Source organism: Dromaius novaehollandiae, chromosome 2, assembly GCF_036370855.1.
Source record: "Dromaius novaehollandiae isolate bDroNov1 chromosome 2, bDroNov1.hap1, whole genome shotgun sequence".
NCBI classification, from domain to species: domain Eukaryota; kingdom Metazoa; phylum Chordata; class Aves; order Casuariiformes; family Dromaiidae; genus Dromaius; species Dromaius novaehollandiae.
The window spans coordinates 140963261-140989876 of NC_088099.1; the positions used below are offsets into that span (position 1 = coordinate 140963261).

At 36.8% G+C, this 26616-nt stretch overlaps 1 protein-coding gene across 1 annotated transcript in view; it reads left to right on the top strand.

Moving 5' to 3' along the window:
* Positions 1-26272, top strand: part of ANGPT1 (angiopoietin 1) — a 166355-nt gene extending 140083 nt beyond the window's left edge. The window contains exons 8-9 of the mRNA XM_026119552.2: positions 13109-13239; positions 24122-26272. Of these exons, the coding sequence (XP_025975337.1) occupies positions 13109-13239; positions 24122-24282 (292 nt within the window). The 3' untranslated portion in view covers positions 24283-26272. The remainder of the gene's footprint in view (positions 1-13108; positions 13240-24121) is intronic.
* The last annotated feature ends 344 nt before the right edge of the window (positions 26273-26616 follow it).

The window sequence follows — 26616 nt, forward strand, 5'->3', positions numbered from 1 at the left end:
TGTTTATCAGCCACAAATGACGCCAAGGGAGTTGAAATATGTTTTAACAGTCTGTTTATATTTTTCTACAGAGGTCTTAGTGCCACATAACTCATTTTGGCATTTTTTAAACGAGATTTTGCATTCAGAAAACCAAGCAAACAGTGAAGCCAATATTTATTTTTCAAAAGACTATAAACATTTCACAGAAACTCTCTGTATATCTGTCACTTTTACAATTTCTGATACCTTTTCCTAGGCACTTGTCTTTGAAATAAAAACACATCTTTTATATGAAAATGGAGGTAAAGACCAGAGGATGAATGTAGTATGTTGCAGGGTAGAGCCACTAAAGGCTATCTGTGGCCCCAGGCCACAGCTGTTGAAAATGGTTCAGGCTGAGGGTGAGACATATTTGGGTATAAAAACATTTTCATTCTACATCCTATTTTCCATATCATAAGCTTTTAATCAAAAAAGAATTGTCTTACTGCCATTTTAAATGATCTTACATGAATAAGATCTCTTTCTCTTCCCCGTATATTTATTCTTGTACTTCTCCTTCTACTCTTCTTCTTTTTTTTTTAATGTTGTCAGAGTGTACTTAGGCCCTGATTCAGCAATGCACTTAGGAACAATTTTTATTTTAAGCACATACTAAGTACGTTGCTGAGTCAGGACCACCAGAGCTCTCACTGAAGGTCAAGTCATTCTTGCTTCATTACCATTGCACACTCTCTAAGCTGACATCAAAATTTAAAAACAAATATTATGTTCAGAATGAGATCATGACAATTACATTGTCCTTAATACAAACTTATTCTCTTCCCATGTGTGGAAATGATTGGATTTCCTGTCATCTCCAAGAAGCGGTTCTTCAGCATCCCTATATGTTTACTGATGTCATGAGCCTGAGTACACAGACACCAAAATAAGCTCACTAGTCTAATTAGTATAAATTCATAAACTGTGAACTGGCTTCTTCATCAGGACTAAACAGGTTCAAACTTAGGCACATGATTGAAAATCCTGATGAACATTTAACTTTGAAAACAATATGCCAAAAAACAATTCTGTATTTTCCTCTGGGATTCACTCAGCGGGAAGCACGCATCTCTTGACACGAATCCCATCATAAATCTTGAAAATCTCATGCAGAACCCAAAATATTTATTTTAATGTGTTATTCATTAAGTTATTTCTTTAAATCGTAGTCTGTTGGCAGCTGCAAACTCATTCCATTCCAGCCACATTATAGCAATGCTGTAGTATGATTTGAGAGGGTCATTAGGTCATTAACACTGGAAAAAATTCAAAAACAGAATCTGCAAATGCCCAGAGGATCACAATTGTAAAACATGATTCTACTGCTAGCACAGAATAATTTCAAAGTATAAACAATCCAAACAAAATTAATGAAAAATTGATTATAGACCATTTACACTTCTATCATTAATAATTCATTTCTTTATATTCAAGCTCTTCATAGGAAAAAAAACAGAAATATTTTAAATATTCCTAAGATATAGTTTCAATTAGCTATTGTGCCAGTAGAAGCTTAGTGAAAAGGTGGTTCAGCCTAGGTGATATGTCGGATTTGATATTTGAATAATTTCTTCATGGCGATTACAGATTACACCTCATTCCACATTCGATTTGAGAAAGACAAAGCAAGCTCAGTACTCGTATTTCAGGTCATATATCCTGCGAGCTAGTGTGCCTCTCATTGCCTTTTTAGCCAACAGCCTTTGCCATTATACACTAATTCAAGCAATATATGCCTGTGTAAAGAGGGCATAATAGTTTCCTGATCAGAATGACAGCATTTTATTTTCGTTGTGTAGCAGTGTAACTGTTTGCATGAGGCGAATCACAGGAGACGTTCACAGGAGGTGCTTCAGCCTCTGCAACTTTTCTGGATGAGTTTTTTTTGAGGACATTTTCCCACTTTGTTTTATTTGAAATCTTTGGAATCTTAAGATATCATCTGAAGTGCTGGTCCTTGTTTCATCCTTTATTTTGCTCTTATTTTTCTGATCCTCTCTTATCTGACTCTTACCACTTGCTCTTATAGCAAACTGATTCATTTGTGGTACTATACAGAACTCTTGAACTCCATCGTTTCTGCAGGTCAGGCCTGCTGAAGGATTAGTTATCTCACTGTCTGATTTGTGACCTGAGATGTTATCATGACCACAGAACTTCAGAGAAATAGCCTAATATTAAGGAATGGGCCAATATCAATTAAAATACCACATCAATTTTGGCTCTGAAAGGTATTCCAAAGTCTTAGCAGAGTGACTTGTTTCAGGTAGACTGCAGTTTTCTGCTGTGCTGTACAAACATTTAATTGAATCTTCAAAATTGGAAAAAAAAAAGTGAGGGTTTAGTATCCAGGTGTAATGAAAAACTGTCTCCATTTAGGAACTTATTTTTGATCATTTGTTAACTAAAAAAAATTATATTTTATCTGCAGAATGTCAACAATGAGAAATGTTGAATAAAACTCATGCACTTCAGTGAAGTGACTTTCCAATGAGAAAAAGCTTAGGGCTGAATAAACTACTGAGTTTTCTACTAATAAGTACAGTGGTTTATAATTCCAGTGAATCTGAAAATAGTGAGAATGTGTAATTGTTGAGTGCACAGCTATTACTTTTTTCTGAAACAGCTAAGGCTTCTGGCCTTCTTACTTTTGTAAAAATTCTTGATATTATAAAAGGATATATATGGATTAATAACAAGGATCCTCAAATATTTCATTTTGAAACCATACCTTCAGGGAAATACTGGGGGGAAAAAAAAGAAAATTTAGTCAACTATATTTTCTTTTGCACCTCTGTATATGGAGAATAAATGACACATTCATATGGCATCTTCAGAATTTTCCTTTCTTAACTGCAAACAAAAGCATGTAGTATAGCAAAGTTTTAAGTAACATAACTCTATTGTATAGACCTGTGGTATATTTCCTTCTTATAAAAAAATTCTAGGTAATTTAAGCCATAACTTCAGAGACTCTCTTTACAAAGTAAAAAAACATATATTGAGCATGAACTGTTTAAACACATTAATTATCAAACACCAATGTATCACAGTAAAAGATATGCATACATTTTTGACACAGTCATATCTATGAAATTTGTAACTTTTACAGTTAGTTATAATTAATGACTTTCAGTTAAGAAAATGATATGATAAATATTTTACTGTGACCTGTAACTACAATTAAATATTTTTCAACGATACTGCAGGGTAACAAGAAGCTAATGTCTCCAAGGTAGTCATCAGAGCAAAAGCTAGCACTAACAGCATGTTGATGCATGAAGTGCCCCATTTCTACTCCATCTAAAACAGTCATTTAGGATAATGTACAACCCATGTGGATGGCAATGGGTAATTAGCTTCACCCTCAGTGTGTGGAAGGGTAAAACCACAATTAAGGAATATATTTTATGAAATCCGCTATTACAGTCTACCTACACGAATTTTGACAAACTATATTTGTGAGATTGTTAGAACTCCAAGCATATTTTAGAAGAATCATTAAAATTAAATTTTACTGGATTTGTGCAGGTCTTTTTACTGGATTTTCAAGCAGGATTAATTGGTTTACCGCTAAACAAAATTTCAAACCAATGTCTGCTGAACTCTAAGGAAGTTTTTCCACTAGTTTCAATGGGTGGAAAATAGATCCCTTAAATAGCCGTACCCAAACGTCACAAGGTCAGCAGTTCAGTAAAGATAAGCATCAGAATGTCTGATTACTTATACAAACCTTAGAAATTTTTCAAATAAGAGTTTCTCTGGAGGGTCTCTGTATGTCTGTGCTGAAAACCCCATGAGAATCAGTTTTGGCATTTCTGTTTTTGACTTCAGCCAAACCCAGGAATTGTAGTTGTTTAGGGAAAAAAATATTTTTATATTTTAAGTTAACCAAATTTCTCTAAACTTGGCCTTGCCTGAGTCCTGGGCAAATGTTCAGATAAATTCTAATTTTTATTTTATTTTTTAAGAAGTTCATCCATTTTCAACACTATCAAAACAATTTGCATTATCATCTATGGGTATGTTCGCTGTTTATATGTCTGTCTAAAACATTGATCATCTCTAGTTATTTTAAGTTTAAACTTAATACAGCCCCTTTTCTTCCTAAATGAACACAGTATGTGTTATATAGCCATGAATCAGGGCAAAAGTAGTTCTTGTAGGAACAGGAAATCTTAGGATATATTTAGTATAGATTGTTTGAGCTGGTTGGATAGCCACAGGTTTGGGTTTTTTTAGTTCCATAGAAAGGTTTTAACTTTCCATTAATAAAAAAATAATGAATCTGAAAACCAAAAGGTTTAGTTTCAAGTTTCCATTAAAAAATATGGTGGATGATTTTCTTTTAATAAGTATTGTGTTGAAAAACAGTTTTAACAGAAACTGGTAATATCAGATTAATGTATTTCTTCTGTGCTTTGTTTGGTGAGACATTAGAGTACAGGGAGTTAGTTCTGTTCAACACATCATTGTCATGGTAGCCTTTAAATATGTTCCTGTCCCTGGTAGCAGTGAAAAAACACGGTTGCCGTATGTTTCCTTTCCATCACCACCATGTTACTGATATCCACCCCAAGCCTAGCAACTCACACTGCTGCAGTGAATGATCCTGTGGCTTCTGTAGCACATATTTCAAGCAGCAGAAGCATATGTTTGCTTGTTCACTGTCCAAAATAAACGTATTTTTAAACATTTTTTGTAAATTTTGACAATTCTGCATACAGCAATATGACAGGCCATTTGCCTTATGGTAGAAAGAAATTGTCTGACAGTAGAGCTGGATGTCTTTTAATTATTCCTGCTCATTAAGCCTCATCCCAAGGAGTATGGCACCTAAGTCAGTTGCTAAGTCAATATACACACCTCAGCCTGCATAATTAAACATCCTCTTCTGTCAGGTTTCTCTCCTGTCGCTTGTCAGGTATGAGTAGCTCTAACACAAGATAAAATTAGCACAAGCACAGAGCTCTTCAGAGAGAAAACAAGGTTTAACATTAGCAGTGCACAGACCCATGAAAGGATCTACCTATAATGCCACATATTGTTTGATGTCCCGTACGCAGGCTGTACTGAGGTAATTCTAAAGGAAAGGCATTAATATTGATTTATTTTTGTATGTTTTATTATCATTTTATCATTAAAATTGGGAGATGCATATTCTTATTGTGGATATAGTGAAATTATACTATGTGACTTTATTAGTGGCTGCCACATTTCACTTGTCTCAACAGGAGAATGGGCAAAGAGTTGCAGTAATGTCAAATTTAATAATTATACCAGTGAGTCATTGCTATAGAGCAGCAGAGAAGAAATACAGAGGTCATCTTGTCTTACAATTTTCTTAAAGAATTGCGGGAGGAAAATATTTTCATGTGCTGGCAGCAAGAAAGTTCAGAGCCAAATTAAAAATCTATTTGAGTTGTCAGAATGACTTACTTTATTATTCAGGTTTCTGACAGTTTACAGAGCCAGCATGCCTACTGTTTGCAGAGTTCCAATTCTATTAGGAACACAATAAAATTAAATGAAGAGTCCATGAATTTACCATGCACGTTGCTGCTTGAGTGTGGACTAAAATTAGGAATGGGAAAGTATTAGTATTGTTTTTAGGTTTTTTTGGACCTTGTTGCTGTTTTTCTCAAGCCAGAAACCAGCTGTGACATTCCTTTCTTCACGTAGTTAGTACTTTTAGGTCAGTCATTCTAGAAGTGGAAGGAATAAAGGTGGTGAACAGCTCTTGTAAGTCAGAGCTGATAAACGAGTCAGTAAACCTGTAGATTTTGTGAGGTGATTTAAGAAGTTTTTTGTCATGTTCCACTCTATGTATTTTCTTTTATTTCTCCAGAATCTTCTTTCTTTGAGAGTGGCTTTTAATTTGCTTCTAATGCTTGCTTATTATCTCATCTTCTGTTACATTCTTGTCAGTTACCTAATTTTGATTTACAGCAAAACTATTAGGGTTTTGGTTTTATTTTGTTTGTTTTCATTAGGAGAGTACCCACTGCCCTAAAACCCAAGTTAAAGACTTTTCCCTGGAAATGTAGGTTATGTTTAGGCAGAAACTTTCTCCTAAGATAGAAAAAGGTGCCCGGGCAGTCTAATCATAATCTTAAGGATAACAGCACTGACTACACTGCTGTGCACTCTGCAACCCAGAGCAGTTCAAACTCCCAGAGAACTCCCGGGTGGACGATGCTGTACCTTCTGCCTAGGAGATAGCGTTTTCATTGAATTTTCAGATTAGCACACACAAGGACATTTCTTTTCATACATTAATGGGATCATTATAAGTTGAAAAGGTTGAATACCAGGGTTAGGCTTTCTGGAAAGTTACCACATTATATTTAGTTGCACATTTAACAAGATTTTGGCAGTCTTTATAGTTTTAGCCTCAGTGACAGCAGATTTACTTTAAAGCAGTTATTTAGATTTTTTCTCCTGTTTACAGCACAGTATCTATCACTAAGTATTGGAAGATGTCTTTATTATAGAGGTGCTTTTGCTATTCAGAGACAACTGTTACTTCTGGGAGACTCCGTGTGGTTTTGTAGCATGCTGAGGGATTGGGAAACTTCACAATGGAAGGAGCCAATGACATTAAATATTATTTTGGTAGATATATATCACTGCTTATGTTTTATTCATTGATAAATAAATGATTTGTGATCTCTCAATAATTAATCAAAACATTTTTGAAAAAAAAATCAGAACTTAGAAGAAAGCTCCTATCTGGGTTCTGGGGGAGTTGTTGTTTGTTTGTTTGTTTGTTTGTTTGTTTTTTACTTACTATTACTACAATTAATATGTAGAGTTAAAAGAATAACCTGAGCATAACCTCTTACTGAGTCTTCTTAAAGCCAGGCCAGTGGGCTTTGGTTCACAAAGGGACTTAAGCACCTAAATATCATTGTAAATGGAGCTAAGGTAACTAACACAAGTCATAAAAAGTCTACTCAACCTTTTAGGAAATCCAGCATTTTTAGTGTTGGGATTCATTTCACCAAAATGAAGCTATCTAAAATTTAGTTATCTACTTCACAATGATCATTTTAGCCTATCTTTCTAATCGTTGGAGAAAGACAGGCAGCTCTAGAAGAAAACTTAGTGCTATATTGGACACCTATCTGGGACCTCTACTTTGCAGGATGAGTTATCAGCACCAAAATCAGCTGGTTGATTACTACGTAGCAAACTGAGGCAAGTAACATTGCATTTCCTTCTTAGTTACCTTTGTTGAAACCCAAGCAGATATGAACCACAGATTAAAGATCTAAGGGCCCAGTAAGTGGGAAATGTTAGTTAAATTCCCTCCTCAACCTCAGGTGTTTCAAGCCTAGAGGAGAGTCTTCGGCAGTCTTATGGGCTGTAAAAACAGAGGTGCCTTTCACACGGCTAACACAGAGGACAGACAGTGTGAGCTTATATGTGATTGCACTTGTGTGCATGGACCCAGACCGCACAATGCAAGACCATGTGCTGACCAGCAGATAAAAGGCAAGGCTCAGGCATAGGTGCACTCCCTTCCTATTGAAGCTGAGAAAAATGGAAACCCACTGAAGAGAAGACTCAGAATAGGAAATCCTGGATTTAGGATTCTGATCCCTGTTCATCCATTTTATTCAACGACCCTTTCAGTCAAAATAAAGAATTGCTCCCTTGAGGAGGGATCAGAATTCAGGATTCCTTTCTGCCAGCCAAGTGGAATAAACAGGACTGCAGAGAGAGACATTTTAGCCTACAGAAAGAGACAAAAGTGAGGTGGGAATTCAGAGGCATCCCTCTTCAGTATTTTCCACAGGCGAGCTTTGATGTGTCCCTCTCCATTCATCATGTTGAATCTTTTAAATCCTGTTCCAAGACTCCTGTTTCTCTTGATTTAATGGTTAAGAAACTTAGGCCTTTACTCATGTTTATGAATTCCAGGTCCTGGAGATTTATGCCCAAATCTTCAGTACAGTGACACTGGAAATCGCAATGATGAAGTGGGATCTTAAATCACTAAAATACTTAAGACTATGCACATCAAGGTGTTTGAGGTGATACTCCACATCTCTTATGTTGGCTGTTAATGTTTGCTATGAGCTAATAAAACTTTGTTGATTTATGCACAAACTATTATTTCAGCTACAAATCTGGGTATGCATTGTAGACATCTTAGCTATTTCATTGCTTTAAGTGAAGGACTGAGTGATCTCTGAAAGCTCTAACAAAAAAATTTTAGTGAAAGAAATAGCTAAAGTTTACATGCTCGGAGTCCTCTTACTAGTGCCATTAAAAAAAAATCTATTTTCTGTTATTTCTGAGGTCAAGTGTTCTATAAGCAAACATTGAAGCAGAAGCCATTTCCATTACTTTTAATAACACTTAACACACTACCGTTTTACATGGATTAATGATTATCGTTATTTCTTAGCTTTTTTAATGTCTCATTTTCCATGTTACAATCATTATAACTGTGACTTCCAGTAATATATAACTGTTTTAGAATGTATTTGGAATTGTCCCAGGTTCATCTGTAAAACTTGTCAACCACTGTGTGAACAGAGCTAAGCTGTATATGTCTGAAAGAAGAAATCCAGGTGATTTAATCACTTCAAAAGGAAAAATTTCTGGTGTAAATCTGAATTTTTTTTTTTAGGCTGCCCAATAGATCTTCATGTAACATTTTTTAGAACTATACTTTCCACACAATATACTTTGTTTTGGTTTCAAGGGACTGCAGATAATCAAATTGTGTCACACAGTAGGAATGGTGAAAAGCAAAACAAGCTTAAGAGAGTTCTTCCTCACCATCTGTTTGTATAGATCCCAAGCTGCCAATGCTACAATATCATATGGAAAAAATGCTGAGAGAATTTCTAACATTCATGCTAGATAAGAGGTAACAGTTGCAAATTTTTTTTCATGTGCTGTTTCTCCTTAAGTACATGGAAAGCTGCTGTTCTCTAAATGAATGCTATCAGTCTGCTGTGTTTCTCATAATTTCTGGTAATTTCATAAGAATACCATATGTCATCATATAGTCTCAGAAATTAATATAATACACCAGCAATATATTTTCATACTCCTGTTTACTCTTGATTTATTTTCTAATGCTGTATTTGTTGCTATTTTAATTTCACTGTATGCAGATAATGTAGACTTGTTCTTCTTGCCTATTCAAGCATGGTTTTGCTCATCCCTCTTAAACTGGAAATCTGAGTAATGTTTCCACTGTTGTCCTTGATCTTCAGAACTTTCCTTCGGAGAGCAAGTGGGAAGGCTGGAGATGTCCAGAAATTGTTCATAGTCTTTGACTGGAATAAGCTGCATTCTTTATTTTAACTTCCTTTCCTTTGTCTCCTTCCAGAACAACCAAGAGGAACTCTACCGTGAATCACCATTTTTTCTAAGATATGGCAATTATGCCTTGCTAGTTACTCAGAGTTTAGTTTAAAGGTTCAGTCCTACCAATTTGAATCTGAGGATATAAAAGAAATTTATTGAGCTGTGTCTGCATTTCAGTTTTCCAGATTTAGAGAGGGAAAAGACAAAATAGAGAGTGATGAAGTGACTTGTAACAACAGGTTGCATGAATTTGTCTAGGGAGTGCATAAATGGTAAGATATTTGCTGTCACCTGGGAGCTAGCAGGCACTTAAGTCCACAGAGGGCTGGACAGTGCTATGCAGATTTGCTTCCTCAGGCCAGGCTAATATTGACCCACATGGCTTCAAGGAAAGCTCAGAAAGAGCAGAATTAACCCCTTCAGGTCTACTTTTGATGTTGTAGCACCAACTCTGCAGTATCATTTTTTTCCTAACTCTCCATTGGCAAGGCTGGTTCAGGGAGGAAGGCCCACAGCAAGGGGATTACACCTTGACTCCATGGCTCATATGAGCACTGCTGCAGGATGATGAGCCTACCAGAGCTGCTAGCTTCAGGTTTACAGCTAAGCTAAGCTTTATGCTTGTAAAGTCACTGGAGACCTAGCAGACAATTGGTGTTGAGGGAAAGTCAAAAATAACTGGCAAGACCTAAATCTGTGCTGAGTGGAAGGTTTATAAAAAATCAGTGAAAGAGTATAAGCTTGTAAATAATCCTAGTACCCTACCCCTTTGGGGAAAATATTGCAAAGCAAGTATTGCTCATTTTTTTACTGTTATCTTACAGTATCTGAATATTTTTTATTGGACTAAGTGGGTTTTGTAGTGTTGATTGTTAACAAAATGATCTGGCCAGCATTGTCTTTCCTGACTTAAGCAAACAGTACTAGCTTTTTATACTGACTTTATGAGACTTCTGTGAGCTTTGCTGTTGCTGATATAGTGAGGATGTATGGCAGTGTAAAATCAGATTGTAGATATCATGTGACAAAGTAACTTTTCTATCAACACAACCTCAGGGAAGTTTATTTTGTTCTGCAAAAAATTAGATGCAGCTTGCAAAACAAGGCAAAAGTCCAATGAATGGAGATGGGATTAATTCCAGCCTTTTCTTTGTATGGAACAAAGAAATGAGCATGAGCAAAAACTAGTTCTTAGAGTAAACTTGTGCAAAACATAAGCATCCTTTGATAGAGTAACATGGTGATTATGGGCTAATTGGCATTGTTATTGGACAATAGCATAGGACGTTGACATTTATGATTTCTGTTCCTAGGTTGTTCCTTGTTAAGTATTTAAGAACCTTGATGAGCTTTTATTATGTGGCTTACATTTTGCCTTAGCATTTCTGAGCTATCCAAAGGTATTTGACTGTTCACAGTATTTATATTTAATCTAAGGATTTTTGTGTGTGTGTGTCTGTCTGTCTGTCCACTTGTCTACATAAAAAATTTGCTCTAAGGATTAAATTAAAAGGTATTTATTCATCAGGCTAAGATCAGGTGACAAGCAACATTAAAACCAAATGAAGTAATGTGGTGTAACTACTTTGGAAAGACAGCCCTAACAGCTCTCTTCAAGTTCTTAATGTGCCTCTGTTTTAACATCTTCATGCTTATCAGCTGGCATCTTCTTTTTTAAAGGGAGAGAAATTAATTGAAAATTAGGCGAAGTTTAAGTCAGTCTGCAAGTGTGATTTTCAGACCCTGTAGAGGTGCAAGTGTTCTTTCTGTGCCTTCCTATCTTGATAGGGCTCAGTAACTCATTATCCTTCTCCTACTGAACCTCACTGGGATTCTCAGAATAGGCTTTTCTGTAACTAGGTTCCATGACAGTTTTAATCAAATTGGTTTCATTTCGGTCTTCCATCCACCCAAAGATGTGTGCAAGACTACAAAATCTGTAGCCATGAACTTGATCAAGGGAAGCTGCCATATGGTGGCTGTATGTCCCTTCTCTTCCTCTCAAAGAACGCTTCAGATCTAGAGTTGTGTGGTAGAAGTGGGTTTTATTGAAATCTCCTCCTTGTCTCAGAAGAAAGTCTGCCCGTAACCACTAATGTGTAGACTAAACTGAGTTAGGGATGCTTCCCTTCTCCTGCTGTGCACACTCTGACCACTCTGCAGCTAGGTATCTAAGGAAACAAATGGAAGAATGATATTCCAGTAACTCATTTTTTTTTAATTTATCCCAAGTCATTGGATGAAATACAACAGCTATCTAAGAGGCAGGAACCACAAGTAATGACTCATAACTGCCCCCCTTGTTCACTGAGTTTGTGGGAAAAGCCTGGGAGTACTTTTTCTAGGAGAGTACTCCCAGATGTTAATACCAGAAAGAAAGAGACACTTTTCTGGTCTTGCACACTTAAGCCTTACTTCTGCTCCTTATGAATTTTGCTTTAGATATTTAAGAGATATATCTGTATTATCCCCTCTCCAATAACCCTAGAAGAAGCAGAACTGATGTTTCTCACCCTCTCTTCAGCGAAGTGAGCTATCCTGCTAGACGTTGAATCATGTTCTTGGTTGCTGGCCCTATGGCTCTTGTATTCCTTCCTGCAGAGCTTTAATGAGACAGGTGGTGGATGCTCCTTCCCCCCTTTTCTTGCCCCAGTGGTTAGGGCTTCCTCTTGAGCCATGATCATTATGGCTTCAACTCCCTCAAGTAGAGACTGAGATCCTGTCTCATCGTTCCTGAATATGAGCTATTATGGCAATAGATACCTTCCTCTTCCAGCAATGTTTTAAGAAAAAATAGGAATAAGCATGCTCAGACATCTGACTTAGGTAGCTATGAGGAGGAAGTAGTTTTTGACTGTGTGTCAGTCTCCCAGTGATGTCTGTCTCTCAGACAGAGAGCAGAGGCAAAAGAAAACTTTGTGTGCAATGTTCTGTTCTGCACTTCCCTGTGCATGTGCCTGTTCCTGTGAACTGGGGTCAGATGTGCCCAGCTCTCCCATTGTTCCCTGGCAGAACAGAGCTGCCGCTGTCAGCATCAGTACAGCTTGCGTGCTTAGCCTGGGGCACTGCCGCACTCAGCATCACATAGCCTGTGTTATGTGCTGGATCTGGGCTCAGGTTCCTAGCTCATGGTTGTGGTTCCAGCTAGTTGACAAGGCTCCCTAAGCAAAGGGATATTTAGCATTGCAAATTGTGAAGACTTTTGTGGCTTGAGCTCTAAGTTATTCTCCATTCATCATTCAGGGACAGCTTTGGCAGAGGAAGGAACTGAACTAGGTTGCTGGCTTGGGCTGTAACTGGTGAAATTAAAAATTCTGAAACTGTTTGAAATACACTTTAGGGGCCAGGGATTAGTAACAAAGCTGCCGTTAACTGGGAGTGATGTTTCTGTGCCACAATAAAGAGACCAGCTACTCAAATGCTCAATTATTCTATCCGTGTTTTCCAGATCTTCGGGCATCTCTCCTTGTTCTCTTTTCTGTCTCTGACTTCCTCCACTTTCTCGCATTTTCTAGAGTAAATTCCTTGTACTCAGTTCTGTTCTGGGGCAGGGACTATGTCCTAATGTAGATATGTTGAAACTTCCTGAATTTCCTCATCCTACACCTGAAACAACAAGGAGGTTGAGCCAAAACCCAAGACATTTCTGAGGTTTCTATGTGTACATCATAGCAGGCAAATCTGGTGCGGAAAGAGACCTGGACCTTTTATTGTTCATTTTGGTGACATTGATTGTTTCTTCTTGCTGTTTCAGGCTTTATTTAAAAGGTCACAGTGGAACTGCTGGCAAACAGAGTAGCCTGATCTTACATGGTGCCGAATTCAGTACTAAAGATGCTGACAACGACAACTGCATGTGTAAATGTGCACTCATGCTAACTGGAGGTGAGTACAACTCTGAAAATACGTGGTACGTTGGCAGGAATCTCTTCTATTTTCCTAAAGTGACTGTGGGTGAAGTTGCACTCGTGATGTGCAAGTACTGTGTGAAAGTGCCTCTTATTATTATTACTCCTACTCTTGGGGGTTTTTTTTATGTATATTGTGGTAGTGCCAGTACTCCAAGATTCCGAGCAGCAGGGAAGGGATTATTCATAGATGCAGTCAGTATACTTCTGCACTGAGGCTGTTGCGATTCAATTTCAAACAAACTGACAATGTCAAGAGGGAAAGAAAAAGTCAGTGTTATTGTTGAAGCAAGAAAGGCAAAGAAGAGAGAAGGAACTAAGAGATTAAGGAGGGGGAAAGAACCTTATTAAGAGAAAGAGAAATCAACAGGAAAAAGAAGAAGAAAGGAAGGGCAGGGGAACAGACAACAGAAGGTAAAGATTAAAAGCCATACCAAAATTCTGAGGCCTGTCAGAACCTGATTTTATACTGTATTATCTATTTCACCTAGAAGGATTATGCTATTATTGAAATAATTACAATGATTCAGCTATCTGTCTTCTACAAGCAGGAACATAATAAAATTAGCTAACGTAATGGCTAATTCTCTCACTTATAAAAGACTAGAGTTGCAACTCCCCTGTTCAAATTGTGACACTTAGCTATTCTGGAACATTTAAAGCAATACCATTTCCAAGCAGAGATGAATTGCAGCAGAAAAGAGAGAGGAGTAAATAGAGATGGAGAACAGAGAAGTAAGTTATCCTGGGACAATTTAAAGCACAAAATCAAGCTGACTGCCAGCAAGTGAAGTGTATGTGACTGATATTTGTGGCCTCCACTGTGGAGGAGGACTATCCAAGAACATCTCTCCATATGGATACCTACATCTCTACCTCTTCTCTTAGAAATGGTGCTTATTCTGAGTTCCCAAATGGGCATCTTCATTTCCATCTCTATAGCACACCACATTAAACCAAAAAAACTTGCACTGTAATTCTTTGGTTCACAGACTGAATGAGCAAGAAAGGCCCTTTTCTTCTCATCTGATCTTCTCAGAATCTCCCTTAGTGATTTCTAACTTTCCTGGAAAAAATCCTACAGCATAAAAATTATTCAGTGTTTTGGATCAGATTGTTAAACTGATATTACTTGTGGTTACTGGCACTCTGGCTGGATCCAGCTCAGGCCACATTCAGGCATATATGAGTCTCTAAGGCTATCATCTGCTGACAGAAGATGGGTTCCCATCACTGGGAATTTGTATCAAATGCCCAATCTATATTCTCATTCTCCTTTTGCTGATTGAAAATTATTCAGTTGGGAAGAGTGTTTAAGGAGCCAATTTCTCAAACTGTCCTTACTTCCTCTAGTGATATCTTATTAAAAGTCAGGATGGAAAACTTCTTCCTGCAGACAGGTGACCAGAAAATACCTTCCCTTTTCTGTAACAAAAGAACCAAGCTAGGTAGTTCTGGATCAGATAATGGAATGGAAGTAATAGTTGTTTTTAACTAAAATTAGGGACTTTTCCCATTAGAGACCATGCTAAATTAATAGGTGTTACTTCCCGGGCAGGTCATAGTCTAGCAAGAGAAACTCCTAGACGTGAGTTGCCTCTGTGTTGACATGTAGAACTGTTCATGAGCTGCCTGGAAACACCTCTACTCCCAGACAGCTAATTCTGGGAGCGGGAGGATTTTATTTGCCTGTCCTGACTTGCATGGAAGGTCAATTGCCCTGCTAAGGTCAGCCTGCTGTTTAACAACCATTCCACAAGGTTCACATATATTTTGCTGCAGCAGCCCTGTAAATCAACAGGAAAATCACATTTTGGAATATACTGCTAACAAATGAAGGGAATAAGGAGGAAAGGGGTGAATTACCAAAGGGTGAGCAAATCATGAATTGAACAAATCACACCAATGTAAAAAGAGATACAATTAGTCTTTGAGGATAAGTGCCTGAAGCAGCTGTACAACACTGAGTAATCTATTGTTCTTCAAAAAGAGAAAGACTTTAATGATGCAAATTCTTTAAAAAATGCAGATAGTTCTCCCTGCTAGAGTTCTCCTCAAACACTCCACTATACTTTGCTCCTAGAAACAGACTTTCTCATTCCTTGAGAAGTATCAGAAATTTAATTAAATGCCAAAACATTTATTCAGTAAGTAGATTTCCGTTTTGTGTCACAGAAGAAGACTGATTAAGAAAAGTGGCAGTGATAACAGGTTCTGGAAAACCCCTCTTCTTTTCCAAAAGATATGTACATAACTGTACAGACTATCATCAGACTCTCTGTTAGTTTTGGCAGCATCACAGACAGCATTTTAATGAAGAATGATATGAAATCTACATGCAGGTTTCTAGCTATCTTGACAGTTTGGGTGATCCTGTTATCTCTATGAGGTGAACTGAATATATTTATGTCAGGAATAAAGGCTGAGATAAGTTAAAGCACAAGACTGTGATATGGTTATAGTCAAGGCTGAAAATAAAAATGTAAGGAAAACACAAATTTTTCTCCATGATCTTATTAGCTGTCATTTTTTTTGGTCTATATCAAAACCATTATTCTTTCAGCCCCTCCTTTCTCTCCTGCCTCCCTCTTCCCCAGAATAAAATATATAGAGAGGTGATATATAGGAAATGTAATAGATATCTATTTTATTCTGTGTGAAAATATTTATAGTAGCATCAACAGAACAGTTTTTTCATGATTCTTGTTCTTTTAAGAGCCATGCTATGTTACTTGACTCTATCTTAACAGTGATTTCAGGGAATGGCTTTCAAAAGTACATGCATGAGCTGGGTTCTTAGCCCCTGTTGACTTTGTGTGATAGTTGAATGCTTTAACAGCCTTTTGTGCCTTGGAAAATAACATTTCAGTAACCTTGGTTTACTTTAAAGAAAGACAAAGCATATTTATTCAAATCGTGTCTTCATTTAAACTTAACGTTTGTCAAAACAGTATCATTTGTCAAAACAGTATCATTTGTTATATTGTGAAAACAGCTGTCAGAGACTGGTGCAATATCTCAGGCCAGTCAACCGAACAAAGGTTGTAACCCCATATCATTTCAAATATATTCTAGAAGAGTGCTCCAGTGAGGTATATACATGTTTTTTTGCAAGACAGCACAGAAAATGTAACAAATTGTCATCAGAAAGAAGCACTGAGTAGGAGATATTCGAGGCGCTTCAGACAGACTTCCAGTAAAAGAGCACTTCAAGTCTCTGGAGCAGGTCCTTGGGCACAAGACCAAGTTAGAGCACGCTGCCAAGATACCACCTGTCAGCTGAGCCCCAGTAGTTGTGCAATCATATACAGCCACTGCAAAGAGGTTCATTGTAATTTGGCCATAGTGAAAGAGTCCTAAGATAATTTGTTTTGTTTTGTATTTGCCACAGGGTAGGATGTTTACACGGGCGGTTACCTTGCCTCAGGTAATATGTGGGAACTTTGCAAAACTTCTGATCCCTGAAATAGCTCAACAAAGTGACAGGGAGACTTCCTAGATGTCTAGCTAGGGTTGAAACAGCATAGAATTACTGAAATAAGGTGGGGGTTTTTTGTTTTTTTTTTTGTTTTTTTGATTCAAGCAGCCATGTTGGGTCACAGCAGAGGTCCATCCAGCTGCAGTTTCCTGTCTCTGACAGTGGTCAACAGCAGATGCTTAGGGACTGGTGTAAGAACTATGCAAAATTATGACATTCCTAGATGATCCTCCCTGGCTCAATCATTTGCATCTCAGGAGCTTCCTGAGCCAGAGGGGGCCTCCATATATTTAGTAATCCTCAACACATTTCTCTTCCATTAAGTTAGAGACTTCTCAATGACAGTCCTAAACAGTGCAGTGCACATTGCCTGTTGTTTAATTGCTTCTTTCTCAAAGTGGTGAATTTTATGAATCTCTGTCAAGAGCAGTATAGAGGTTTTTTGTCCTGAGTTATAGGGAATTTCCTGGCTGAATATAGAAGTCTGTCCCTGTATTATCTAATCAGAAAAAAAGACAGTTCCTGTTATATATTGCTTGAAACAAAAATTTTGAAAGTAGCAACCTCAGCGCACTTAAAAGAAACCAACTTGAACCCCTGGATATAGGTCCACTTGTCTATGGAAGTACCAGTTTTTAGGTTTTGTACATTTTATTGCTTTCATAAAGATCTTATATACAAACCACCACTCATGGAGTATCATTTATATTGCCTATCATTTTGTAGAAAGAAAAATATAAGCACCACGTACATAAGAAGTGATTGGTATATGATTAGATTTATCATGGAAATATTAGAAATATTTCATTAGACATATGATTACTAAGCATTTTAAAAAAATCATCACTAGGATGATTATATGATTAATCCATGTTTATAAGGCTTAAGTATGGACAATATTGATAAATTATTAGGAGAACACTAAGTCATGACTGATTTAACAATCAGTCTATTAATACATTTAGAAGAGTCAGAGAATGGTCACCAGTGTGCAAGTTCCATGTTATTTTTACCACTTGATTTATTATTATTTTTTAAAAAGGACTATGTTATCCAGTTGATAGGGAAAGCTAATGCCTTCTCATTTTGTATCCTGACAGCTAAATTCTGATTTAATCTTCAGAATATAAACTGCTAAGTAATAGTCTGTTCAATTCAATACTCAAATGAGTCATAGAAAATAGTCCTGGAAAAGATCTGCAGAGGTAATTTAGTCCCTCTCTGATAGAGATTCTTCTCTACCTATTTATTCCTGCCTTTCTGTTCATTTTAAGGATTTCTTATGATAGAGGTTCAGTTTCTCAATACAATCTGTTACTGAGAGCAGCTACACTTAATATAGGAAAGCTTTCCTTGATATCTTGATATTACCTTGATATCTAAACTAAATCTACCAAGTTTATTCCATCTTGTCCTATCCTCCATTATTGGAAAGAATAGATCATTCACTGAATTCCTTTGAAAATCTGCTCTTTTCAGCAGCTTTTTATGAGTTTGAGACTATTGGCATGACCCCTTCTACCTTTGGTTTCTGGACTAAGCAACCCTAAATCCTTCCGCTTACTTTTGCTCTTCTGGACTCTGTCCAGTTGCTCCACATATTGCTTGAAGTGTCATCCAAAACTGGACCCAGTCTTCTAGCTGAGAAGTTATCAGTGCAGAGCCAAGTAGAGCCTAAGTATTACCATCTAACTTCTTTAAAGTACATAATGTCAGAAACATTCATATCTTTCATAAAAGAAATTGCTACAAATGATGAAAAGACTATTTCAATATTTTTGTGTTAGAAATTGTTCTTATTTAGCTGCTTTGCTGCCAAATACATTAAACTTTATGAACAAACCCAGAGCGCTAGAAATAGATACTGTCTTTGCATAGGATCCATTTATTCCATAAAGCTGTACAAATCTACTGCTCAAACATACTTTGGATCTTATTGAGAAGATCATATTGATCTTTTTGTATCTGGGGGCAATCAGAGAACTCAGGAGGCAGAAGACAGACAGATGTGTAAAGAAAGGGTTTGTCACCAACTGCACATAGTTTAGACAGCTTTTCCCTTGTTTTGTGAAAGGCAACTAAGAGCTTCTCATCAGAGCCGGGTGAGGTAAACCCTCAATGCACTCTAGATTTACAGTGATGAGCACCAGGTTACTAACAAAAAAATTTACTTATAGTTTGAAATGAGGCTCAACATTTTAATATTTATCTATATACATGGACTAGGCCTGACTTTATATAACATACAAATGGAAGGTTGTTTGCTTTGGCATACAAAGGCCTTTTCTATGTTGTTGTTTTTGACAATGAAGTGTCTATCATATAAAAGTTATGCTTCTGACTCTAGAAATCTATTATAAAAGATAGCTGATTTTTCTTATAATACCGTTACTTATTTGCTGGGTTTTTTTGCAAGAATTTGTAGAAATGATCTCACTATACATTCATGTTCGGCCAAAGACATAGAAAAAGCAGTTCTGTGGAGATGAACTATGCAGTTATAGGTGGCTGAAGGTGACTGAAGTATTCAAAATGCATTTATTTAATGAAAAGAGCTGACATCAAATTTAATAGCTTTTCAGGGGTAATAGCAAAAGTAATTAAGGAGCAAAACATAGGAGTCCACAAAGCATGAGTGTGTTTTCACGGCTTCAGAAGACCAGCTGTCTACAGTGGGGATTCATGTTTATTTGTATAGCTGAAACTTTCAAACAACTTAGCAATGCATTATCTAAATTATTTTTTTTTGAGAGTATGCTTTATGACCAAAGGATTTTTACTACAAACAGAAATGGTAGTACTGCTTGTAGTATACAAACAAATTATTAGAGGTGGGCTAACCTCAAAAGATCATAAGGCTCCCCTCAGTTCAAATAAGCAACTGACAACTTGATGATCACAGAAACTTAAAGAAACTACCTGTGTTTCTGAGTAAAAACTCTCTTAACCTTCTCATGAAAGCCTCCTCTTTATTGCCTCACTAGCCACTTTCAAAACTTGCTTCTACTATTGTTTCTCCTAATGTCTGTTCTTCATGATTCAAAGATCCCATGGAAATCATTGCCAAAAGTTGTGACTGAGGCTAAAAGCTTGCTGTTATTCAGAGAGAATTTGATGCTTATGTGGGAGAGCTATTACCTTGTAGTAAAAAACAAGTAAGATTCTTCAAGGGAAGAAAATCCCATGAGCTTCAGGGCTTCAGGGAATAAGCCAACCTCTAGCTGTTGGGAGCCCTTCCTCTGGTCAGACTGTCCCACAGCTCTGGAGTTTCTTTGTCTGGTGTTTCTGGTGCTGGCCTCTGTTGCAGGTGTTCTGTGCTGCGGGAGACCTCGGTCCTACATTTCCCCATTTCCTCACAGCTTACCAGAAAGCCACCTTTTCTATTCCTCTTTTCCCCAAACATACAAAGAGTCTTAAAAATCCTGTTTGTGGAAAAATGTTTCCTTTGCATCCATTCAAAGATGTTGACTTGGCATTGAGAATGCACCAGGCAGTCTTGTGACAATCTGAGTCCCTTTGGGTGAATGAACAGCTCTTAGAGGATTACAAGGGAGGATAGAGAAAAACCATCACACACAAAAAAAAAAAGAAAGAAAGACAAAAGAGGGAAAGTAAATCCAATGTTATAATGTAATAATAGAAAACATCTTTAAAAAAATCATACATTCTTACTAACAAAAAATATATAATATATTAAAAGACGCTCAATAAAACATATTTTAAAAGAAGGAATCTTTTATGAGAGTTTTGAGTAGTTCCTCACAAAAGATTAAAAAAAATTCTTGTGTTTTTTTACTTATTCCACCTTTAACATAGATTTTATAGGGCACTGCTGAAAACATTCTCCCCGAAAAGCCCCAGTACACATCTATTGCTGTTCATTTAAGATGAAATGGTAACTAGTGCAGCTTGCCATGTCTTCATCCCAACACCGTAAACAGAACCCAGCTGCTTCTCTGTTCCAGCTTTGAAAAATAAGGATTAGATTTTCTCTGTTTAACTTTGTCTTAAGTTTCTACAAGATTATACTCTGGTTACAGTAAAACATCAGCTGTACAGCTTTCTCTTTCTTTGGTTATTACCCCCTTAGGTATAACATTGTAATCAAAGAGAGGTCAATTGTATCAAAATAGAAGTTTGCCAGAATTTATCTGGAATAAAACCTTCCCTCAAGATTTCATTATGAAGTGTTACTTCTGAAAAAAGCGCACTAAGTACTATCCAAAATCTAAGAAATTACTTTACGAGACAAAAACCATATATTACACAGGTCAGACGTGTAAGCACTGGATCTGTATGCTAATCACTGTCAAAGGCAGATCAAGAAATTTAAAATACCCTCGCCGTATGGATTCATTATAGATAAGTTTAAAGCTGACTGCTGAATCTGAAGAAACTGGAGGGTTCATCAAGGCAGTGCACACTACCTAAGAGAAGCCTCTCACAGTTTAATTCCATTTCTACAGGTCAGCCTGGGAAACACACTGAAAACTAAAATTCTTCATTTCAGTCCACTGAAGCCTACGAAGTTCAGTAGCCACTTGCTGTAGGATTGTTATTTGTGGTGGTGCTTGAAAAAGGTTTGCAGGGGATCTTCACAGGTGCTGTGACACGCAGTCTGAAATCACTTCTTTAAAGAAAGTGGGGTTTAACTGCAAAAAGAAAAAGCCACCATCTGATCTTTGTAACTTTATTTCCCTTCAGTTATGAAAGCATTGAGACAGTGTTCAATACAACTGTATTATGCAGAAAGTTTCATAAGACTTGCACTAAAGGTTTACAAAGCCTGTATCTCTTACAAGGAAGAAAGAACTGCAGAAATCTTTCGGACACATAGAACCTTTAGCCACCAAGGCTCGTGTATTTTTGGCATTGGGAAATATTAGCATATTTCAGTCTGGGTATTCATTCCACCTTCCTCAGTCTGAACTAAGCACTTTCTGTTATGTTACGTAGATATTCTACAAGGTCTTGCAGAGTAAAATTGTATTCCCATCAAGATATACCGCAATACTCCCACTAACTTCAGTGGAGTCAGCGTGTCACCTAGTTTATCTTTGTCAGTTTATGCTCTGTAATCCTAGGGTTGCCAAATTTCAGGTTGTTTGGAGTTTTCCTTAAAACTGTAACTCTCATGACAATCTAAAATTCACTTTAAGAAAAAATTTCAGAAAGTTTCCAGCCTTTTTTTTTTTTTTTCCTGTAGCTCCATGACTTTAGGAGGCTTGAGAGTATACTCATACTACAAAACTGACCCAAACAGAGCCTGAGACTCTGCCATTCTGACTAACACAAGTAGTTCAAGTGGGAATTGCTGGGTGTACATAGAGCCTACGTCATAGTTAATCACTTAAGGGTCCTTTTATTACTGGAGATCTTGGGGATGTAATCAAGAGAGTTTATTGATTAATCTCATCTATCAGCTCTAAAGCTGTTATCCAAAATGGATCTGAGGAATCACGCTGTTTTTCCACCACTGGCTTCATTTTCTTCATTGGTTAAAAAGAGAATGTAGGACGATGTACATATCTTCACTGCAGAAGTCTAAAGTAAGGTGAGATTACTTTTTTTATGTACAGTTTGCAACCGCAGCTGTGCTTACAGCAAGTCTGAATTTTCTTTCAATCATATGAGTGATAGCAAAACCTCTGTCATTGTTGGTAATATCCACAAGCACTTGATAAATATTTCTGGTTTATTTCCAGTCCTATATTAACAGAGCACTCACGAAAGGTGAGGGTATGGCTCTACATGCATTTTCTTTGGAAGAAAACTCAGGTTGAAAAGTTCCTGAGCTGTTGCACTTCTCTTTATCCTAACTTCTCAGTTTACTGATCCTTCAGTTATGCCAACACAACTGTTCACAGAGTCATGCTGTAAACCAGCTTGCTGGTTTGCTCTCAAAAAGCAATTTTTTTTTTCTTAATCTGTGTCATCTCACTTTTCAGAATAGTCTTATAGTGCAGTTGGGGGAGCAGTGAACTAGATACACAAACAGCTGGGGAGAAAATTTCTTGCCTCGACTTTTCAATAGAACGAGGTATATGAGAGACTATACCTGGAGTCAAAAGGCTGATGAATAGGTAGCTGCTTCTTGCAGCTAGTGGAAAGGGGAAAGAGTGGGCAAAATGAGGGGGCAGAAAAGACAGTTACACACCTTTAAAGCCTGCCTTCAAAACCAGTCAGTAAAATTTTTAATGTTATTTTTTTTCTTTTATTTTTTAATTAATTTTTACATTTTCATAGTCCATGATAGTAGCATTACTAGTAATTTTCCTCTACCTTTTGACATGTAAATAATTAACCTGCAGACACTTAGTCTTTTTGAACCTTGGATGGGCATTTGCCAATTCCCTAAGTGGCAGGTGGGAACTTGCACATATGCTTTACAGAGAAGTGAACAAATCTCAAAGGGATGAGATGTTTGGCACAATTCAAGACCTAGATTAGGAGGGTCAAGGCTGAACATTTCACACTGAAAATGGTAAGAAGGTTAAGGATTGAATGCTAATGTCCTGAGCCAAACTGTGCATACAATGAATATATCCTCTGGTCCTTGAATGAAGCTGACAAAACCGTTGTATAAACACATGCACACACAGGCACCTATCTATCTAAACCATCTAGCTGTGCACAGAGGTATTCTAACTAACCATCAGTGTCCCGCAGTGTTGTCCTTGTCTTCTCCACTTCTCCACTCTATTTGCTGAACATTATTCATAAATTTTTTGCAAGTCTTAAAGACAGAGACTATTTCCTTGCACACTATTCTGAGTGCTATTCTAATCTAATACTGTAATTGCTATAACAGCTCAATACAACTGTAATTACTATAACAGCTCACAACCATATTCATAACCTATGCTTGCTAAGAATATCTAATCTGAGAGCAAAAACAATCTGAGCAATTGAACAATCACAGTTAAGGAAACAGAAGAATGGCAGCAAATAATTTTCAATCATGCTTATGTTTTAAAAAAACCAAACAAGTGAAATTATACAAATGCATTATGAATGGTAGCTTTTTTATGATATGTTTACATGATCTGGGTGAACTGTAAAATACTGTCTAAACATGCAAAATAGTATATTTGTCTTTATTGTTCCTTTTCTTGCTTCACATACTGTGTATACAAACAGTAGGAGTTAGGACTTAAATACTTTTCCAAATCTGGAAATATACCTGCATATTCTCCAGCACAGCTAGCCACAGAATGGCACAAAAGTGCAAAAAAGGAAAATAGGGAAACAAACTCGTGCCACACCGGGAGTATTTATGAGCCTATGAATACCATTAAGCTGCTAATCAGCGAAATCTGCAAAGCAAAATGAAAATGCCTAGTTTGCTTGCAGTTTAATTGTTTGCTCTTAATTGTTTCAGGCTGGTGGTTTGATGCCTGTGGCCCCTCCAACCTGAACGGGATGTTCTACACGGCTGGGCAGAACCATGGAAAGCTGAACGGCATCAAGTGGCACTACTTCAAAGGCCCCAGCTACTCCTTGCGGTCCACAACCATGATGATTCGGCCCTTAGACTTTTAAATGCATCTGGCAGTGGCTGCAAGAATGAAACACAACACGACTGCCCTCTGAAGAACTTCTGTAATATTCTGAAGGTAAAAAGTGAAGGGCCTCTTGAAAGCAACAAGTAGGATGGACGCAGAATTGCTTCATTATCACTTCATAGCCTGCAAAAGCTCCCCACTAGTCCCCCTGTGTCTTGGTGGCAAGGGAAGGCTTGGTTTAGAGGAAGGTGGCTACAATGATTTTCCAGAGAAGAACAACTGGAGATCTTTGTGATCTGGTTATTCTGACTGAATCTAGTGCTTAACAGTGGATGTCTTTTCTTTTTGTGTAAAAGATGCAAAAATATACCAGTTTATTCAGCAACAACAACAGAATTTGAAGAACAGAAGCACATCAACCACATTCTATTGAGGAGATAATTTTTCAACAGTGAAATGGCACTATACCCACAAAACAGGATTACAGAGACACCTGCATTACAGCTCATCTTAAATCTTAAATACTGAAGGTGACCACTCCAGACATTGTGTTCCTTAAATGATTTGCATTTAAATGGGTGGATGGATTTATTTTAATCCCAGGATCAAATAATCTGTGCTAATTTTATTTTTCATTAAATCCTTTAAAGACATGTTTCTCATAAAAAAACTGAGTGAAATGTATGAATGATAAGGGTAATAAACTGAAATTCTTCAGTTGCTCTGTATAGGCTAATTAGATAATTGGCATAATACCTGAGCTAGGATTTATAGTGTGATAACAAAAGTAGTTGTGTTTCGGGGGGGGGGGAGGGTTCCACTTTTTTCATTAAAGGCGGTCTGAACGTCACATAGAAAAATTGATGGAAGGTTTAAAGAATGTGAAATAGTATCCCAAAAAAATATAAGATTTTGCATGGCATATTTCCATCAAAAGTACATCAGTTCATCAGTTTTCCTTTCCAGGAAAGCAAACTGTTAGGGTAGATAGGAATGGCATAAATGCATATTTTAAGTTGATGGATTCATTTTACAATACCTTTGCATGTGCACAATTTATCATTAATTATTTTACTTTTTATTAATTCTTCATTTCTTCACTATATTGTTTCATTTTTGTGAATATCAGACGCATGCCAATTCTACACAGTGCTTAGGCTACAACTATGAAGATACTCAACACAACTGTATATAAAATAAAGATTTATGAACTGTAAATAGCATGTTTATATCTCCTTTAATGATCATTTAATTTGTACATGCAGCTCTGACCCTACTGAATACAAATAAATGCGAAATCTCAAAAGGATATAAATATTTAATGAGCTCTAGAAGAGTGCTTACAGGTTTCTACTGTCATAACAAGTAACTGTTATATTAAAAAATGCTGCATAAGTGTGAGACAAGATGCACAATTCAGTTATTAGAAAGGATAAAGTGTCTATAACAGCAAGCAACAAAATAGTTGGGTGGCCCATGAGGTTACAGGGATAACTCTTTCCATTTACAGTCTCTCATGGTTTAATCATATGAGCAAAGTCCCTTTGGGAAAGTAGCTTGCACTCACTCAGCTTCTGCTTTAGAAAAAAGGAAAAGCTTGACCCTGCTCCCACTGAAATCAAAAGTATCATTCTCATTGATTAAAATGGGACCAAGATTGCACAAAATCTGAATGTAGTGAATTTTTTTTGCTTGTCTGTTTGTTGATTTGTTTCATTCAGTAGTCTATTCTTAAAATCAGCAAAGATCTGATTCTATTTTAAAGGATTATGTTATTAGAATAACCGTCTTTTTTTCTTTACCAGTTTATTGCTATTAGAAAAAAAAGCTTGTATCTTTTTAAACATCCCTTCTTAAAGATCACAAAGCACCACAGGGTTCTCTGTTTTTCTTATAACTTGATGTTTGTTTGTTTTTAAGTGGGAAGATCTTTGTTTTTATGTATTTGTATATATTTATATATATATTTGAAATAATCCTGTCTAAGGGTTAATTTGTTGTTTTCTGCTGAATAAACTACCAAACTATTCTGTGCTCAGCAGTTTCTTCACAGAGCAGTATTGTCTCTGTTTCCAGCAGTTTTTTGATATGGTCTTCATTTATGTGCAAAAACTGTGGTTTGTGTTCTCAAAAGATATATTTTTTGCAGTTTTCTGAATTAGGAATGCCATTTTTGCAAATCCTATTACAAAAAGCAAAACACGTTAAAAAGCAACACGTGATATTTACTGTTTATTTATCTGGATTTGAAAAAAATGTGGACTTGATTTCCTATCCTTTATAATAAAACATTTAAAAAAAAATGCAGACTCCATGGTTTGCTTTGCTTTGAGCATGCCTTTCTGTGACAGGCTGACATCATTCAACAAGC